Source organism: Trichosurus vulpecula, chromosome 7, assembly GCF_011100635.1.
Source record: "Trichosurus vulpecula isolate mTriVul1 chromosome 7, mTriVul1.pri, whole genome shotgun sequence".
Classification (NCBI taxonomy): domain Eukaryota; kingdom Metazoa; phylum Chordata; class Mammalia; order Diprotodontia; family Phalangeridae; genus Trichosurus; species Trichosurus vulpecula.
Window position 1 is genome coordinate 32,388,337 of NC_050579.1, and position 19,477 is coordinate 32,407,813.

At 52.7% G+C, this 19,477-nt stretch overlaps 1 protein-coding gene across 1 annotated transcript; it reads left to right on the top strand.

Moving 5' to 3' along the window:
- Nucleotides 1-1,715: 1,715 nt before the first annotated feature.
- On the top strand, nt 1,716-19,421 carry PRPF8 (pre-mRNA processing factor 8). The gene is made up of 42 exons (XM_036769433.1): nt 1,716-1,787; nt 2,742-2,852; nt 3,083-3,251; nt 4,095-4,259; nt 4,342-4,560; nt 4,724-4,936; nt 5,083-5,208; nt 5,341-5,446; nt 5,969-6,159; nt 6,265-6,384; nt 6,498-6,687; nt 6,804-6,923; nt 7,022-7,156; nt 7,342-7,471; nt 8,792-8,988; nt 9,084-9,290; nt 9,406-9,569; nt 9,703-9,829; nt 9,942-10,134; nt 10,301-10,488; nt 10,582-10,820; nt 10,960-11,106; nt 11,267-11,477; nt 11,657-11,773; nt 11,901-12,328; nt 12,509-12,644; nt 12,811-12,980; nt 13,184-13,313; nt 13,444-13,590; nt 13,778-13,938; nt 14,251-14,442; nt 14,664-14,901; nt 15,044-15,172; nt 15,600-15,713; nt 15,794-15,967; nt 16,212-16,405; nt 16,899-17,138; nt 17,281-17,422; nt 17,702-17,842; nt 17,960-18,099; nt 18,205-18,407; nt 19,116-19,421. The coding sequence occupies exons 2-42, from the start codon at nt 2,753-2,755 to the stop codon at nt 19,268-19,270; spliced, it is 7,008 nt and encodes a 2,335-aa protein (XP_036625328.1). The 5' UTR covers nt 1,716-1,787; nt 2,742-2,752; the 3' UTR covers nt 19,271-19,421.
- The last annotated feature ends 56 nt before the right edge of the window (nt 19,422-19,477 follow it).

A 19,477-nucleotide genomic window follows, 5' to 3' on the forward strand; every position in this document is an offset into this window, starting at 1 on the left:
AGTAGACACCAGAGGTGAATGAGCAGCCCTGAAGAGTGGTTAGTAAGCCCTCCCACCACAGGTGCTCATCCCCATGAACACCCCATACACCAGTGACCCAATGAAAAAGTCATAGAATGTCAGAGCCGCAGGGGACCTAGTCCCAACCCTTTCCACTCATTTGTGATGTTCCATCTCTGGTCTCTGCCCCTCATTGCCTGCTCATTGCTTATCCCGAGCTCCTAGAACCCCACTTCCTTCGAGATGTCACTCAAGCAACAGCTCCTTCGACATGAAACATTTCCTGATCTCCCTGGCTACTAGTGGGGTCCCTCCTTAAATAAACTACCGTGCATGGTTGTATAGATTCTATATGAACTTACATATGTATATGTGGTCACCCCAGTAGACTGCAAGTTCCCTGAGGGCAGGGGCTATTTTATTTTTCTCTTAGCATGCCCATTTCTTGGCTAAGTAATCAGAATAGTCAGCATTCACATAGCATTTGGAGGTTTGCAAAGTGCCTTACCAATATTATCTCATTTGATCATCATCATATCAACTCTGGGAGGTAGGTATTCCTCCCATTTTACAGGTGAGGAAACTGAGGCAAACAAAAATTGAAGTGACTTACCCACGTTTGCACTCAGGTCTTCCTGACTCCAGGCCTAGCCACTCTAACTTAATAAATGCTTGTTGATGGCTTGATTACTGTGAGCAAAGTGTTCTGGAAACCTTATAGAGGAGCTATTATTATTATCTTACACAAGAGGAAACTAGCTAGACTAGAGGAAGAGCTGGGACTCCGGAAAGCTGGAACACCAGGTCAGCGTCTTCCGTGTGTCCCCAGGGAGAAATGAAAATCAGGACGTGGAGAGAGGCAGAGAGAAAAGAGGAGCCCGAAGAAACTCGGAGAGGCGGCCAACTAGACAACAGGCAGTCCACACTCACTAGTCGTGCTACTACGGACAGGGCACTCTTGCAGCCTCAGTTTCCCTAGCTGTAAAGTAGGGATAATAAACCTCACAGCTCCTACCTCACCTGGGTGTTAGGAGGCTCTAATGCGATAACGCATGTAATGCCCTTTGCAAACCTTAAAACCCGGCACAAATGCCGGACGTCTCATCCTCTTCATCCTCATCGTCCTCTTCATTACAGCTTCCTTGGGGGGAAGGTGGGCATGCTTCTCAGGGTGGCTGTTTTTGTTGGCAGGTCGGCACCTTCTTCGCTACCTACTGTCTGGGGGCACTAAGGGGTTAAGTGATTTGTCCTCGCCAGTATAGGTCAGAGGTCGGACTTGACCCGGGTCTTCTGAGGTCCATAGTCAGCCCTATGGCCAGCGTTAAGGTTCTGACTACAGGTCTAGAGGACTCAAAAAATCTTTGCATATGGTCCATTTGCATAAGTTATGCAAAGAAGCGTAATTCCTACTTATTTGCAGGAAAGCCGCTTTTTCCCGCGACCTCTAAGATCGGGGCGGGGCCAGAGCTACTCTGCTACTCTGGGGAGGGAGTGAGCGTGGGGGAGGCGGGGCTTACCCCCAGAGCTCCCCGCCTTTTTTCTGGGGCAAAGCCACTCTGCTACCTCAACCCGCCTACCTAATCCGGATGCTTAGCTACTATTGGCTACACCCACCCTCCATCTTCTTCGGTCGGCGCCGATTGGATGTTAGTTTCTTCTCCACCCCCCCCCCCCCCCCCCCGCGGTCGCTCCTGCGCATTTCCGGGCGTTGGGAACGTGGAGCGGACGTGGGGTTGCCGCCATTGCGTTTTCGTAGAAACGGCACAGTGATTGCTAGGTGCTGTGGGGTAAGCAAAGGGGAATAAAGGACTGATGGCGCGTGGAGGGGTCCGGGAGACTGGCCAGGGCAGGGGCGCGCGGGAGCGGGACGCTTTGCACCAAGTGGTGAAGAAGAAAGGGAGGGGTCGGGGAGGAGGCCGATGCTGGGGAAGGTGGCCGCAGTGTTGAGGGAGGGGGCGCGCACGCGCAGTGAGGATGGAGGGAGCGCGCTGGGCTTTGCATCGGGGAGGGGATGCGCAGTGGGCATGCGCAATGAAGCGCGGTGGGGGTGGGGCTTGAGTAAGGCAAGAAGGGGGCGCCGGGGTGAGAAGGGTGTGTAGAATGGGGAGCATGTGCAGTGGGAGGGAGCATATGGCGTCGAGGGCCTCTCGGTGAAGGGGGTAGGGCTTGGGGAGCAGGGTCACGGTGAGGTGGTGTCTGGGGGATAAGGTAGTAGGGCAAGCTCCCGTTAGTGCTAGAGGCCTGTGTGCCTGGCACTGAGGACACATACAAAGTAAAGCAGCCCCTGCCCTGGAGGAGCTTACAGTCTATGTGGGACTTAGAGTGCACATCGAGGTGTAGGCGGAACTGACGCGAGGCCCGTGATGGAGGGAGGGTAAAAGGACTGGTAGGGAGGCTGGGAGGCAGCGATGGGGGGCGGGCAGTAAGGGACAAACGAAAGTGTTTGCTGAGGGGGCGCCTGGGGAGGGGGATCGAGCTAGGGAAGCACCCAGGGCGGGTGTACACAGCCAAGTGGGCAGAGTCAGGGGTCTTGGTATGTTGGGCACAGGAGTGAGAGGAGGGGGTTGAGGCTAGGTTACAGGATGAGCTGGGAGAAGACAAGAGGGCTGCATTTATTTTAATATGCGTATATAGACCTAGGAGATGGACTGGGGAAAGGGCCTAGAGGGATTCCAGATTGCCCTTACCCTTCTTTTTGGTCTTTTGTAGAGACTTTACTGAGTTCTGTTACTGTCCCCCAGGTTCTCCGGACATGGCCGGGGTGTTTCCCTACAGAGGGCCAGGTACCCCTGTGCCTGGCCCTCTGGCGCCACTGCCGGACTACATGTCAGAGGAGAAGCTTCAGGAAAAAGGTGAGGGGTCTGGGAGGCTGAGGCTGGAAAGTGGGGTGCTGCTTGGATCACTGCCATCTGTAGGTCCCCTGGGCAGGCTCTGTCTGTAGTCCCTGAGAGTTCAAGTTCTGGTTTGTTGCTCTCATCTTTGTGAAAGATGACCCATCCGGAAAGCATTTCGGGGAAGGAACCTTGGGACTGAGGATATTCGCGTGGGGTAGATGGTGACCCAAGCTGGTTTTTCTCTCCAGCCCGAAAATGGCAGCAGTTGCAGGCGAAGCGCTATGCAGAGAAGCGGAAATTTGGATTTGTAGATGCCCAGAAGGAAGACATGCCCCCGGAGCATGTCCGGAAGATCATTCGTGACCATGGGGACATGACCAACCGGAAGTTCCGTCACGACAAGCGCGTCTACTTGGGGTGAGGAGATCCGGGGATTAGGAGATGTGGAGAAAGTAGAGAGGTGGTTATGCCCTGGGAGTCCCAAGCAGCTGCCAGTTGGGGCTTGGTTAGACCATTGTCCTCATGAAACTGTGATTGTATCCCCGGGCTGTTTGGTATTTTTACTTCTGGTCATGATTGCTACCTTTCTGACTGTAGGTTGGAGCCCTGGACCTCTGTGAGTAGTACCATTCTTGGGGGGGCCAGGGCAGTTGGGGTTAAGTGACTTGCCCAAGGTCACACAGCTAGTACATGTGTCAGGTGTCTGAGGCCAGATTTGAGCTCCGGTCCTCCTGACTCCAGGCCGGTGCTCTATGCACTGCGCCACCTAGCTGCCCCAGTAGTACCATTGTTAATGCCCATTTGAGGGAGGGAGCTCCAGGATTGTGTGACCAAAGACCAAAATTGATATTCTGCAGTTGCATCATTGCATGGATTTTTCCTGTCACTTTAGGCCCAGAGATCTGCTCTATTCTAGCGTATTTGAAACTATGAATTCTTTTGAGGTATCCAGAACATAGAAGTAGTAAAGTTGGTTGCCTAAAGATCCCTGGTCCTTTTTACTTCCTCCCCATCTGAACTGTTGGAGGCTGCATGAGTGGAGTGACCAAAACTTCAACAAATCACTGCCTCCAGTGAGAAACAGAGGAACTGACCACATGGTCACCTGGCCTAGAACTGAGCCATGGGAGTTTTGGAGTTGCCAGGGCAATTGATTGCTGGAAGAATATGAGTCATGTGGAACAGTGTATGTAGTGTATGCAATAGGGAACAGACATCATGGGAGTACTGATTGTCACCCTCTCGTTACCTGATGCACAGTGCCCTGAAGTATATGCCTCATGCGGTCCTCAAGCTCTTGGAAAACATGCCCATGCCCTGGGAACAGATTCGGGATGTACCTGTTCTGTACCACATCACTGGAGCGATTTCCTTTGTCAATGAGATTCCTTGGGTCATTGAGCCTGTCTACATCTCTCAGTGGGGGTAAGAAGGACTGGGGATGTTTGGGTTCTAGAGGTTGTCTCTGTTCTATCTGGGGTTCTGATTGTGCCATGGCTCACCCCAGGTCCATGTGGATCATGATGCGTCGAGAGAAGAGGGACAGGCGGCACTTCAAGCGCATGCGTTTTCCCCCATTTGATGATGAGGAGCCACCCCTTGACTATGCTGACAACATCCTAGATGTGGAGCCTTTGGAGGCCATTCAGCTGGAACTGGACCCTGAAGAGGATGCCCCTGTGCTGGACTGGTTTTATGACCACCAGCCTCTAAGGGACAGCAGGAAGTGAGTGCCCACAGCCTTAGATCTCTGGGCCACGCTCAGCCGGCTGGAGCTGTTGGTCCTTTTTGGGTCTGTTGAAGGGAGATTGAAGTCCTGGCTTTAGGAGTAATTGCTATGGCCCGGGTAGCTGCTGTTGGTTTCCCACCTTTGGCCCCCTTGTTCCCAGGTATGTGAATGGCTCTACTTACCAGCGCTGGCAGTTCACATTGCCTATGATGTCTACTCTCTACCGCTTGGCCAATCAGCTCCTCACTGACCTTGTGGATGACAACTACTTCTATCTGTTTGACCTGAAGGCCTTTTTCACCTCAAAAGCACTTAACATGGCCATCCCAGGGGGCCCGAAGTTTGAACCGCTGGTCCGAGACATCAATCTTCAGTAAGTATGCTTAGAAAGAAGGTCTCGCAGGGTCCCCTGTTCTCTGGCAGTTCTGGCACATTAAACACAGTCCATGTCAATGCCCCGCTTGCAGCCGGCCCCACCACGTAGTTGGATTTACTCAAGCTTGCTTTCTCCCTGCCTAGGGATGAAGACTGGAATGAATTTAATGACATCAACAAGATCATCATCAGGCAGCCTATCAGGACTGAATATAAAATTGCATTTCCGTACTTGTACAACAACCTTCCGCACCACGTCCACCTCACCTGGTAAAGAGACCAGAACCGAGACCAGGGAGGGGAAGGAGCTGGGAAATGGGCTGGGCTGAGGCGGTGGCAGGGCGCACAGAACAGGGATTGGATCTGCTGCTCATGAGGCTCTGACTGGCTCCTTTGTTTCAGGTACCACACTCCCAATGTTGTGTTCATCAAAACAGAGGACCCTGATCTCCCAGCCTTCTACTTCGATCCTCTGATCAACCCCATCTCCCACAGACATTCTGTCAAGGTGAGGCAGAATGGGTGAGCTCAAGGCTTCATCTGTGAATGCCTGCCTGTTCCTAGCTGGGTATTGACTCAAGACAAAAGACTCAGGGGTGACACACTTCTGATCCTCTTCATGAAGACAGATTGAAGTCTCAGTAATTGGTTGAAATCACTGTTTTGCTATTATCCTTGATTTCTGTACTGGGCTCTGTCTCCCCTTTTGGGTAGTAATGGCTTTTCCCTTGTTAGATTCTCTTTTTCTTGGGCCTTACTGGGTTTGAATTTCTGTCCTTCCATTTTGTTCTTAGTCGGAATAGAGCTTTTTACTGTGTTACATTTTGCTAACCCAGCAAGGAAGGGGATTGTTTTGGATGGCTGTGATTGCTTCCTGTGGAGTTCAGGCTCTGTTGGCCTAGATCCATTTAGCATGTGAGCACCCTGGCTCCTCCACTGGTAGGCCTGACCTTTGTAGTTCAAAAGCCTGCCAGCCGAATCTGTATCTAAAGCAGCAAGGACTAAGCTCCTTGGTATTCTCCTTTTTTAGAGTCAAGAACCTTTACCAGATGATGATGAGGAATTTGAGCTGCCTGAGTTTGTGGAACCCTTCCTCAAGGATACACCCCTTTACACAGACAACACGGCCAATGGCATTGCCCTTTTGTGGGCACCAAGGCCCTTCAACCTTCGCTCTGGTCGCACCCGGCGTGCCCTGGACATACCTCTGGTTAAAAACTGGTAAAGCTTCCTCTTCTTTGGACTGTAGTGGGTGGGGCTTCAAGTAGGTGGCAGTGTGTGTTAAGGGGTATCTACCAAGTCCTGCCATGTCTCTGTCCCTACCAGGTATCGGGAGCATTGCCCTGCTGGGCAGCCTGTGAAGGTAAGGGTCTCCTACCAAAAGCTACTCAAATATTACGTGCTGAATGCCCTCAAGCACCGGCCCCCCAAGGCCCAGAAGAAGAGGTAAGGAGCATTAGCAGTCACTTTTCCCCTTCTGCTGCTGACCCCACCGCCCCCCACCCCCACCCCAGCAGCCCTAGAACAAAAGGAAAATTTGTTTCTCTTCTCTCTTTCAGGTATCTCTTCAGATCCTTTAAAGCCACCAAGTTCTTCCAATCCACCAAGCTGGACTGGGTGGAGGTGGGGCTGCAGGTCTGCCGCCAGGGCTACAACATGCTCAACCTCCTCATCCACCGGAAGAATCTCAACTACTTGCACCTTGACTACAACTTCAACCTGAAGCCTGTCAAGACTCTCACCACCAAGGTGCCCGGGCTGGCCTGCACCAGGGGGAGTGCCGGGAGGGATGCTGGCTCCGGTGGGGCCTGGGGTTGTCTGCTTCCTGACTCTGGCTTGCCTTCTGCTCCTGGTGTCTCCCTTAGGAACGGAAGAAATCCCGTTTTGGAAACGCCTTCCACTTGTGTCGGGAGGTGCTACGGCTGACCAAGCTTGTGGTGGACAGCCACGTTCAGTACCGCCTTGGCAATGTGGATGCCTTCCAGGTGAGGCTAGGGGCTGACCCCCAGCGGGGAGGGGGTTTGGCCTGCAGTGGGGGGTGCTGGCCCAAGCCCAGGGTCTGATGGAGGTGATGCTCTTCTAGCTAGCAGATGGGCTGCAGTATATATTTGCCCATGTGGGACAACTGACAGGAATGTACCGCTACAAATACAAGCTGATGCGGCAGATCCGGATGTGCAAGGACCTGAAGCACCTTATCTACTATCGCTTCAACACGGTAAGGGTACCTCTCCTGCCCTTGGCCTTTCAATGGGGCTCTGCTTGGGGAACCTCTGGGTGAGACCCGGTAGTGGGTCCAAGAGAAACTAGCTGGGCTTCCATGTCTGCTCTGCCTTTGCTCTGGAGCCCCCTCCCCATGGGAGGCAACAGATGGCTGACCTGGGGGTTTTGTTGGCATTCTAGGGTCCCGTGGGGAAGGGCCCAGGCTGTGGTTTCTGGGCTGCTGGTTGGCGAGTCTGGTTGTTTTTCATGCGTGGCATCACCCCTCTTTTGGAACGGTGGCTGGGCAACCTCCTGGCCCGGCAGTTTGAAGGTGAGTAACTTCTTAGCACCCAGCTTCTACTCCATTATCCTCCAGCATGGGTACTAGAGTGGTCGTCATATTGATACTTTTCTACCCTCCATCTTCTCTGGGGTGAACGTGATCCCCTTCCTTGGATTGTGATGTTGCAAATGCAGAGAACACTACTGGGGTCATCCCTCCCCAGTCAGATCTTCAGCCTTGGGTGACTCAGGCTTCTCTCTGAAGAGATGTGGGCTAGATGGTAATAGAGTTATTAGGAGCCAGATGAATTACTGGACTGCAGAGTGATCATAAATGGGTTTGTGTCACCTTGTAGGAAGGTTTCTAGGGGATGCCCCTGAGCGTCCTTTATCGGTTGGTCTTGTGCAGGTCCACCTTTTCACGAGTAACTTAGGTAAAAGTGTGCACCTGTCAGGTGGGCAAACACCGAGCTGCCGGGAAGGACAGCTGATGGAGAAGACAAAGTTAAGTTCCACAAAGATTTAAGAGGCTAGAGAAGTCACACGTAACCATTTGTCCAGGTGGAGGGGGCTGGTGGTCTGGCTAGAGAAGAACCTGGCTGCCCGTTTGGGGCAGCAGTGTTTGATTCTGAGTGGCGAGTTTTATGAAGGATATTGACTAGCTAGGATGGTCAAGGAGAGGGTCTTTGATCAAAATTGTATTTAATCCTGCAAAAGAGGAGGTTCATCAGGGCCATGTTAGCTGCCTTCACTGTGAAAGAGGGGTCAGATTTATTCTGCACAGCCTGAGAGGACAGCGCGAGGAGCAGTGGGTAGAGGAGGAGATGTAGAGTTGCTGTTTTTAGGAAATAACAAAAATCTCCTGACAGATGCAGCCACAGAAAATGAAATGTGGCACCCCAGGAAGTTGGGGCTTCCCCCCACATCTCCAGGCAGAGTTGAGCTGGCTGGTTGTTGGGGCTTTTGTAGGGTGGTTCTTTTTGGGGGTGGGGGGGAATGGAATGGATCTGCTTTCAGGGCATTGCTCCCCTGTGAGACAAGGAATTACTGTTGGATAGTCATCTAAAGCAAGAAATCAAATCTTGCATCAAACACAGAACATTTAATAAAGTGAAAACAAACATGAACAGACATACAAAAAAATACATTTGCTCTGTGCTCCTTTTCACATAGATCTGAACTTAAGAATGGAATTTCCTTAGAGGTTCAGTGCTGGCCCCTGGTAAATAACTACTGATTTGACACCACTATGAAGAGTGGAGGCTTATTTTCTGTTTCGTCCCAGGAGCTGTGGGGATGTAGATCCCGCAGATGTAGATTCCTCACGATGTATTTTTACTCTCCTTCTTGGGCCCCATTTAACCTGCAGGACGTCACTCAAAGGGGGTGGCAAAGACCGTGACCAAGCAGCGAGTGGAGTCTCACTTTGACTTGGAACTCCGGGCAGCAGTGATGCATGACATCTTGGACATGATGCCCGAGGGCATCAAACAGAACAAAGCCAGGACGATCCTGCAGCACCTCAGTGAGGCCTGGCGCTGTTGGAAGGCCAACATTCCCTGGAAGGTGTGTGTGTGTGGCTGTTCATAAGTTCATCAGGTATCTTCCTCCTGTCATTCTGTTCCTGCCCCAGCTTCTCACTCTTCCATTCACTTATTTAGGTTCCGGGGTTGCCAACACCCATTGAAAACATGATCCTGCGCTATGTGAAGGCTAAGGCTGATTGGTGGACCAACACTGCCCATTACAACCGAGAGCGGATCCGCCGTGGGGCCACTGTGGACAAGACTGTTTGTAAGAAGAACTTGGGTCGGCTCACCCGACTCTATCTGAAGGCTGAACAGGAAAGACAACACAATTACCTAAAGGTGAGGACCCATGGGAGTAGAGCAGAATGTGGAAAGAGACTACAGGCATGTGGCCCAAGGTTGTGCCACTTTCTAGCACAGACTAGCATGTGGAATTGGATTTCTCTCTGCCCAGGATGGTCCGTACATCACAGCAGAAGAGGCAGTGGCTGTCTATACCACCACTGTGCATTGGCTGGAGAGCCGCAGATTCTCTCCCATCCCTTTTCCCCCACTGTCCTACAAGCATGACACCAAGCTACTTATCCTGGCCCTGGAACGGCTCAAGGAAGCCTATAGGTGAAGGTTTGGGGGGAACTGGGGGTGGGGCTGAGGGGGAGCTCCCTGGGACCTGGGTGAAAGAGCCTCATTTTCAGTCATTGACCCTTGTGCATCTGCTCTCATTGTCTGGCCTCTCCTCTCCTTTTATCAGTGTGAAGTCCCGTTTGAACCAATCCCAGAGGGAGGAGCTGGGCCTGATTGAGCAAGCCTATGATAACCCCCATGAGGCTCTGTCCCGCATTAAGCGTCACTTACTTACACAGAGAGCCTTCAAGGAGGTGAGTGGGATGTGGCTTTCCTTCATTCCTGGGGAGGGATCGTGGGAGGAGGGAAGTGCAGTGACCCCAGCTGGTTTGTACCCTGGTGTGAGTTTGACACCTTGCCCCACAGGTGGGCATTGAGTTCATGGACCTGTACAGTCATCTGGTACCTGTGTACGATGTGGAACCTCTCGAGAAGATCACAGATGCCTACTTAGACCAGTACCTGTGGTATGAAGCTGACAAACGCCGGCTTTTCCCTCCCTGGATCAAACCTGCTGATACAGAGCCACCTCCTCTGCTTGTGTATAAGTGGTGCCAAGGTGAGGCTCTTCTTGGGCTGCCCCAGGGAAGAAAGGGCAAATTTGGGTCCATTCCCAAAGCAGTCATCCAAGGGTGGGCTGTCTTCCTCCATTGTGCTGAGCCCCCGAATTGAAGGGCCTGGAAAACGGTCCCGGGCCTAATAGAGTCATCTCCTCCTCCCACTAGGCATCAATAATCTACAGGATGTGTGGGAGACAAGTGAGGGAGAGTGCAACGTCATGCTGGAGTCACGCTTTGAGAAGATGTATGAGAAGATTGACTTGACACTCCTGAACAGGCTCCTCCGCCTCATCGTGGACCACAACATTGCTGACTACATGACAGCCAAGAACAACGTGGTCATCAACTACAAGGCAGGCATAGAGTGGGCTGGTGGAGAGAGGCCCTGATGGCTGGGGACTGGAGGGTGGGCCTGGGCCAGCATTGTAATAGTCTGTTCTTCCTAGGATATGAACCACACGAATTCATATGGAATCATTCGAGGGCTCCAGTTTGCTTCCTTCATTGTGCAGTACTACGGGCTGGTAATGGACCTTCTTGTATTGGGCCTACACAGGGCCAGTGAGATGGCTGGGCCTCCTCAAATGCCCAACGACTTTCTTAGCTTTCAAGATATTGCCACAGAAGCTGCCCACCCCATCCGCCTCTTCTGTAGATATATTGACCGCATCCACATTTTCTTCAGGTATGTACTATCTTCCCTGCAGCTGGGTGGGGTGGTAGCCTCTGGCCCCAGGTGAGGAGGATGGGGCTTGGAGTCTCTTGTCTTGGGGCAGAGTAAGGACCACACCTAGGCTGAGTCATTGGGGTCCTGGCTGCTACAGGTTCACTGCAGATGAGGCCCGGGACTTGATCCAGCGCTACCTGACTGAGCACCCTGACCCCAACAATGAGAACATTGTGGGCTACAACAATAAGAAGTGCTGGCCCCGCGACGCTCGGATGCGCCTCATGAAGCATGACGTCAACTTGTGAGTTTGTGGGGAAGGCAAGTGGGACATCCCGGGTGAGCAGGAATGGGGAACCTAGGCTGCTCCCTTGCTGGAAAGAGGGAGGCTTTGGGTCTTGGAGCTCGTCTCCCAGAGAAGGTCCTAACCCGGGAACCTGACTTCTGTGTCCTTCTGTGGACAGGGGCCGAGCAGTGTTCTGGGACATCAAAAACCGACTGCCGCGGTCAGTGACTACAGTGCAGTGGGAGAACAGCTTTGTGTCAGTGTATAGTAAAGACAATCCCAACCTGCTCTTCAACATGTGTGGCTTCGAGTGCCGCATTCTGCCCAAATGCCGCACCAGCTATGAGGAATTCACCCACAAGGATGGCGTCTGGAACCTACAGAATGAGGTGCTGGGGTTGGGGGGGGGAAGCTGGCTGGGTCAACCCAAGCGTAGCCCGTAGGGTGGGGCACTTGGGGTGGGTAGAGACCTTGGGTATCAGGGATAGGACATTTAGCAGGGGGGATATGGGAGAGGCAACCTGAGCCCCAGTGATGAGTGACCTCTGTAACCGTCCTCCTGGCTCAGGTCACTAAGGAGAGAACAGCTCAGTGCTTCCTACGTGTGGATGACGAGTCCATGCAGCGCTTTCACAACCGTGTACGTCAGATCCTGATGGCCTCTGGTTCTACCACTTTCACCAAGGTACTGTGGGACTCTCCTGCTGCCTCTCACTGTTCCCTCTTGCTACTTGTAATCTTTCTTCCCCTCATATTTAATATCTTTAACTTTCTTCATCTTTTCATTGCCTTTTTGCCTTCTGTTCTCATAGATCGTGAATAAGTGGAACACGGCTCTCATTGGGCTCATGACATACTTCCGTGAGGCTGTGGTGAACACCCAGGAGCTGCTGGACCTGTTGGTGAAGTGTGAGAACAAGATCCAGACTCGAATCAAGATCGGGCTTAACTCCAAGATGCCAAGTCGCTTCCCCCCAGTCGTGTTCTATACCCCTAAAGAGCTTGGTGGGCTGGGCATGCTGTCCATGGGCCACGTGCTCATCCCCCAGTCTGACCTCAGGTGGTCAAAGCAGACAGATGTAGGCATCACACACTTCCGCTCTGGGATGAGCCATGAAGAAGACCAGCTAATTCCTAACTTGTACCGCTACATCCAGCCCTGGGAGAGTGAGTTCATTGACTCCCAGCGGGTCTGGGCTGAGTATGCGCTCAAGAGACAGGAGGCCATCGCTCAAAACAGGTAGGGGCCCAGCCAGGGAGGGAGCGGCTCCAAGGTCAGACTATGTGCATGCAGATACTGCTTACTTTAAGGACCACTCCCTGAAGCCGGGATGAGGGAGCAGCTGGTAACCCTGAGCACCTCAGAGGGACTGTGGCCTTCCTTCCCCTCCTTCACCTCTCCCTTTTCCTTCCCGGGCAGGCGGCTTACCCTGGAGGACCTGGAGGATTCATGGGACCGAGGCATTCCCCGGATCAATACTCTGTTCCAAAAGGACCGGCATACACTGGCTTATGACAAGGGCTGGCGTGTCCGCACTGACTTTAAGCAGTACCAGGTGCTGGTGGAGGCGAGGGCGGGCAGGCTCATCCTGGAGGAGAAGCTGCTAACTTGTGGTCGTGGCTTTGGGTGTTGAGTTTTTTGGCTCCTGTTGGTCTCATTTAGTCACATGCTTGGTATTTACCAACTCACATCTTTTTCCTTATTTCCTCTGCCCCCTTCAGGTCCTAAAACAAAACCCATTCTGGTGGACGCACCAGCGGCATGATGGGAAGCTCTGGAACCTGAACAATTATCGCACAGACATGATCCAGGCCCTGGGCGGCGTGGAGGGCATCCTGGAGCACACCCTCTTCAAGGGCACTTACTTCCCCACCTGGGAGGGTCTCTTCTGGTGAGAATACACTTTTCTTGCCTCCCGTTTCCCTTTCCTCCCTCAACAGCTGCCTCTCCCCCATCCCTAATGACATCTCTCATGTACTTCTGCTATCTTTACCCTGCACAGCTAGGCACTCCCATGAGGTCAGAACAGCTGGGGCCAGGGTGGGAGGGAGAGATGGCAGAACCTTGAGAATCAGGCTGCTTGGGCCCACACAGGGAGAAGGCCAGTGGCTTTGAGGAGTCAATGAAGTGGAAGAAGCTGACCAATGCCCAGAGGTCCGGGCTGAACCAGATCCCCAACCGTCGCTTCACACTATGGTGGTCACCGACCATTAACCGAGCCAATGTGAGTCTTACCTGGGGGGACCGGGGGAAGGGCTGGAAAGGAATTGAAAGAGATAGTATCTTTGTTACCTGGCTCAGGCTTTTGAGCTGGCCACCATCTTCATAACCTCGCCTTGCCTTCTTGCCTTCAGGTGTATGTAGGCTTCCAGGTACAACTAGACCTTACCGGCATCTTCATGCATGGCAAGATCCCCACGCTGAAGATTTCTCTCATTCAGATTTTCCGTGCCCATTTATGGCAGAAGATCCACGAGAGTATTGTTATGGATTTGTGTCAGGTAGGGCTTTGGGGAGAAGGCATGAGGAGGCAGCAGCTCTGTAGTGGGAGGAGGAATCCTTGTAAGCTCCTAGACTAGGGTGCCATTTTCTGGGGGTTGTGCATTAATGGGGAAGGTGTACTTTTTCCTCCTTGTTCTACAAGCCACCTATCATCAACATGTCCCTAAATTCTCTTCCTGTCTTCAGGTATTCGACCAAGAGTTAGATGCCCTGGAAATTGAGACAGTGCAGAAGGAGACAATTCACCCCAGAAAGTCCTATAAGATGAACTCCTCCTGTGCAGACATTTTGCTCTTTGCCTCCTATAAGTGGAATGTGTCCCGGCCCTCACTGCTGGCTGACTCTAAGTAAGTGCCTGACTAGCTCAACCCAGAGACCTCCTTTGTGATCTTTTTCTTACTTTACACAAGGTTCCAAGCTGGGTCACCTTCTGCCTTTGCTCTGAACTCTGAGCACCAGAGCCTTTTCTGGGATTGAATGTACCCTTTTTTCCTACTCTTTGTTTGCCAGGGATGCTGATATCTGGGGGTTCTTAATGAACGAAAAGGATGTCTTGGGGATCATAAGTAGTGATCCTGCAGTTTTGTCATGTTATGAGGAAGATCTCTTTTGTCCGTTGCTCACTAGGGCATGGGCCCTTGACTTCTTTCTCTTGGTAGAGATGTGATGGACAGTACCACCACTCAGAAGTATTGGATCGACATCCAGCTGCGTTGGGGTGACTATGACTCCCATGACATCGAACGCTATGCTCGGGCCAAGTTCCTCGACTATACCACCGACAACATGAGTATCTATCCCTCGCCTACGGGTGTGCTTATTGCCATCGACTTAGCGTACAACCTGCACAGGTGAGGAGGAAGCAAGGCCCAGCCCTCCTCAGTACTTAAATCATTGCTGTCATTCTGTCTTGTGAGCTGTCTCCGGTCTTCCCTCCTTGCCCCAGATCACTAACTCCTTTTTATTTACCTGCCATGTTGATCACTGTCAGCCTACAGCCTGCCTTGGTGGGCCCAGTCCTCCTTTCCTTCCATCTGGCCTTACCTCTCATTTCCTTCTCCCATCTTCACAGCGCCTATGGAAACTGGTTTCCAGGTAGCAAGCCCCTGATCCAGCAAGCTATGGCAAAGATCATGAAGGCAAACCCCGCCTTGTATGTGCTTCGAGAGCGAATACGCAAGGGGCTGCAGCTGTACTCCTCAGAGCCCACTGAACCCTACCTCTCCTCACAGAACTACGGCGAGCTCTTTTCTAATCAGATCATCTGGTTTGTGGACGACACCAACGTCTATAGAGTCACCATTCACAAAGTAGGCACAGGCAGTGGGGTGTCAGTGGGGAGACACTCAGCCCTGCCTAGGAGGGGACACAGAGCTTTTCTGTGTCTCAGTCATTGGGGTGAGGTATGTGTCTCATTCATGTTAATGAGGGGTGTCTGCTTCTCTGCCTTAGACCTTTGAAGGGAACTTGACTACCAAGCCCATCAATGGGGCCATCTTCATCTTCAATCCAAGAACAGGACAGCTCTTCCTGAAGATTATCCACACATCTGTGTGGGCTGGACAGAAGCGTCTAGGTCAGGTATGCTCGAGATCAAAGGCCCCAGGTGTACTGTCTTGCTCTTCCCTCCTCTGCTGTGGCATCAGCTTTGGCATCCCATTAGGATACCAGCTGGAGAACTAGTGGCCTGAACCTGGGAGAGGATATGTAGGCCCCCACCTCCTGCCTACAGGACTTGAGCAGTCTCCTAATATGATCGCTTTGGTTACATAGTCCGTGATCTCTGAAGCCCATTCACATTGTGAACATGCTATGGATTCTCAGAATCCCTGGGCAGCACACCCTACCTCTCTGACCTCATTTCTACTGCTATGGCCCCTAGTGACAGTGCCCTCTCTGCACGTGCTCCCAGGGACCTTACTATCTTCTCCTTGTCCCCGGCCCTCTCCTCTCCCTTGCTCATCTTCAGTGTGGTGACTCTGTGCGCTCCCTTCTGTCTTCTTCCTAGTTGGCCAAGTGGAAGACAGCTGAGGAAGTGGCTGCCCTGATCCGTTCTTTACCTGTGGAGGAACAGCCCAAGCAGATCATCGTGACCAGGAAAGGCATGCTGGACCCATTGGAGGTAGGAAGCAGTGGAGGGAGTTGGGCAGAATTGGGCCCCAAAACCTTGGAGCTGTGCCACTGACCTTGACCTTGTTTCAGGTGCACTTGCTAGACTTCCCCAATATTGTGATCAAAGGCTCAGAGCTGCAGCTGCCCTTCCAGGCCTGCCTCAAAGTGGAGAAGTTTGGGGACCTTATCCTCAAGGCCACCGAGCCCCAGATGGTTCTCTTCAATCTCTATGATGACTGGCTCAGGACCATCTCATCCTACACGGTGCGAAGCTGCATCAGGGGATCTTGACCCAGGGACAGGTCTCATCCTCAGCCCAAACCTTGCTCAGATTTTCTGGCCTCAGATAATCTGAATTTGAAGTCCAGGACAGCCTGACTTGGGGCCCTGGTCAAGGCCTGGGGATGTCCAAGTCTATGGTGGAAATTGTTCATTCTCAAGAAAGAATCAAGGGGGAAAAGCCTTCTTTCGTGGGCATTTGGGGCTGACAGTCTTCTCTCATGGCTAGGCCTTTTCCCGCCTCATTCTGATCCTCCGTGCCCTCCACGTGAACAATGACCGGGCCAAGGTGATCTTGAAGCCAGACAAGACCACCATCACAGAGCCGCACCACATCTGGCCCACCCTGACTGACGAGGAGTGGATTAAGGTCGAGGTGCAGCTCAAGGACCTGATCCTGGCTGACTATGGCAAAAAGAACAAGTGAGCTGTGGCTGAGGGCAGGTGCTGGGGGGAGGAGAGGAGAGCTCACCAAGGGCCAGGCCGGACTAGGGGAGGACAGAGAACCTCAGCCATGGGCTGTGCTCAAGGACTGATGGATTAGCAAGGCTCTACAGCATGTTACTAGTGCACCAAAAAGCTGAGAGACAGAAGTGAAGCGTGGAACACGTCCTCCTCTTCAACTCCATGGGCAAGAGTGCCACTCAGAAGCTTAGCAAGATTTTTCTGAAAGATGAGGGCTGCCCCCTTGGGTCAGGCAAGCCTGGGTCTGGGAGAGATTGGGAGTGCCCTGCAGATGTCCACATACATCGTGGTGCCAGTTCATCCTGATCCATCTCAGGGGAAAGATTGGGGGGAATTTGGGGACTGTCTGGGGACCAGATACAAGCAGACCAGTGCTCACTTGTATCTTGAGTTGATGATGACAAAGGATAGAGTCCCCATGGGTGTGGTGTGAACATCTCTATCCCCACAGTGTCAATGTGGCCTCACTAACACAGTCAGAGATCCGAGATATCATCCTGGGCATGGAGATCTCAGCTCCTTCACAGCAGCGGCAACAGATTGCTGAAATTGAAAAACAGACCAAGGAGCAGTCCCAGCTGACAGCAACACAGACCCGAACCGTCAATAAGCATGGTGATGAGATCATCACTTCCACCACCAGCAACTATGAGACCCAGACTTTCTCCTCCAAGACCGAATGGAGGGTCAGGTACCATCCCAGGGAATGCGGAGAAAACGGAGTAGGGCCGAGGAGAACTGAGGGCAATGAAGTGGGAGGGAGAGAGTGAGTCTGTGTGTAGGCATGGGGAGAGGGTCATTCACGTAATGCTGACTACCCACTTATATCTCAGGGCCATCTCTGCTGCCAACCTACATCTGCGGACCAACCACATCTACGTGTCATCAGATGACATCAAAGAAACAGGCTACACTTACATCCTTCCCAAGAATGTGCTCAAGAAATTCATTTGCATTTCTGATCTTCGGGCCCAGGTGAGTAGGTGGGCAAGGGCATAGACCCCACCATGGGCCTTGGGGGACAGGAAAAGAGCACACACTGCTGCCAGGCCAGAACCCTTCAGTGTTTTTGTTTGTTCATTTGGTTTTTTTTGTGAGGCAGTCAGGGTTAAATGACTTGCCCAGGGTCACACAGCTAGCAAGTGTCAAGTGTCTGAGACGGGATTTCAACTCGGGTCCTGACTCCAGGGCTGGTGCTCTATCCATACCCTGTGGAACTCTTCACTGTTGAATCCCTAACCCCATTGTTTCCAGATTGCAGGCTATCTCTATGGAGTGAGTCCTCCAGATAACCCTCAGGTGAAGGAGATCCGCTGCATTGTGATGGTGCCTCAGTGGGGCACCCACCAGACAGTGCACCTGCCGGGCCAGCTTCCCCAGCACGAGTACCTCAAAGTGAGTGGGGGGGGTGCTCGCGTGGCATTAGTGAAATGGGTCACAGGGGCTTGATCTGGATTTCTGGGCCCTTGGGAGGCACTGCTGCTCTGATCCTTTCTCTTGCACTCTTCACAGGAGATGGAACCCCTTGGCTGGATCCACACTCAGCCCAATGAGTCCCCGCAGCTCTCGCCCCAGGATGTCACCACCCATGCCAAGGTCATGGCTGACAACCCCTCATGGGATGGGGAGAAGACAATCATCATCACCTGCAGGTAAAGAGGCTGGGCTGAGGCAGAGTGGGTCCTCTCCCTCCTGTCTCTGGTGCTGGGTGAGGGGCTTGGGGCTCCCTTCTCCTGACCATCCTGGCTTCTTCCCAGCTTCACCCCAGGCTCTTGTACCCTCACTGCCTACAAGCTGACTCCCAGTGGCTATGAGTGGGGTCGGCAGAACACAGACAAGGGCAACAACCCCAAGGGCTACCTGCCTTCCCATTACGAGCGGGTTCAGATGCTGCTGTCCGATCGCTTCCTGGGCTTCTTCATGGTGCCTGCTCAGGCGTCCTGGAACTACAACTTCATGGGTGAGTGTGGCAGAGGGTGAGGTGGGGCATGCTCCAGGGGTGAGGCAGGTCAGGGAGGAGCGAGCTTTGTGCCTTGCCAAGATTTCCTCCATCCCACTACCAGGCTGTTGAGGCAGACGGACGGACCTCACCTTTCTGGCTCCTCATTACAGTCTCAGCACACGCTTTCCTCCCCAAAGATCCTCATGAACAAATTACAGTTTTTAGAAAAAGTAGGCCAGATATGGAAATGGGTTTTGCATGACTGCACATGTATAATGACCGAGAGCACATGGCTTGCTTTCTTAATGAGGGGGAGGGAACTCAAAATCTTCAAAAACAAACGTTAAAACTTCTTTTACATATAATTGGGAAGAAATAGATATTAAGAAAGAAAGAAAAAGTCCAAGAGGACATTTAGTTTAAAAGGGAGGGGGTGCTCCTTTCAGTGTGGACCACCTTTTCTGACTGTTTGCTGGGCCTTCTTGGTCACAAGCTCCAAGCTGACTGGGTGGGGAGGGCTGGCCCTCGGGTTTCCCTTGGCCTCTTCTCTGATGGTCTGGACCCTGGAGAACGCCTTCGAGGCCGCCGGGGAGCCCCCCCCACCATTGGGTCGCTGTCCAGGCCTGCCTTGGCGTTGCCCATGGCACAGGCTGCTGCTTCGGTGGGTGGGTGAGCCTTGGCCCTAGCTGGAGGCTGGCCAACCCTGGACTTCGTGCTCCCCTCCAGGCGTACGACACGACCCCAACATGAAGTATGAGCTGCAGCTGGCCAACCCCAAAGAGTTCTACCACGAAGTGCATCGGCCCTCCCACTTCCTCAACTTTGCCCTGCTGCAGGAGGGCGAGGTCTACTCGGCAGACCGGGAGGATCTCTACGCCTAGGACACCGCCCCACCGCCCTGCCCCCCAGCGCTGTTGACATTCAGCAGTCTGGCTCCATTTAATGTATTTTGTGCTTGTGTTTCTGTGTCTTGTGGAACTTCGACGTCTGTAGTCTGGAGATGAGCAGTGACAATAAATTTTGTACAAATTCCTCGTGTCTCAGCCTTTTTTGGGAGGGTGGGGGAGGGTGCGATGCAGCTTTGCTGG

Excerpts from the sequence above, each read along its gene's own strand:
- PRPF8 (XM_036769433.1), top strand. The coding sequence starts at position 2,753 with ATGGCCGGGGTGTTTCCCTACAGAGGGCCAGGTACCCCTGTGCCTGGC. Across the intron at positions 6,688-6,803 it reads TCAAGACTCTCACCACCAAG|GAACGGAAGAAATCCCGTTT; the intron begins GTGCCCGGGCTG and ends TGTCTCCCTTAG. Across the intron at positions 17,139-17,280 it reads AAGACCGAATGGAGGGTCAG|GGCCATCTCTGCTGCCAACC; the intron begins GTACCATCCCAG and ends CTTATATCTCAG.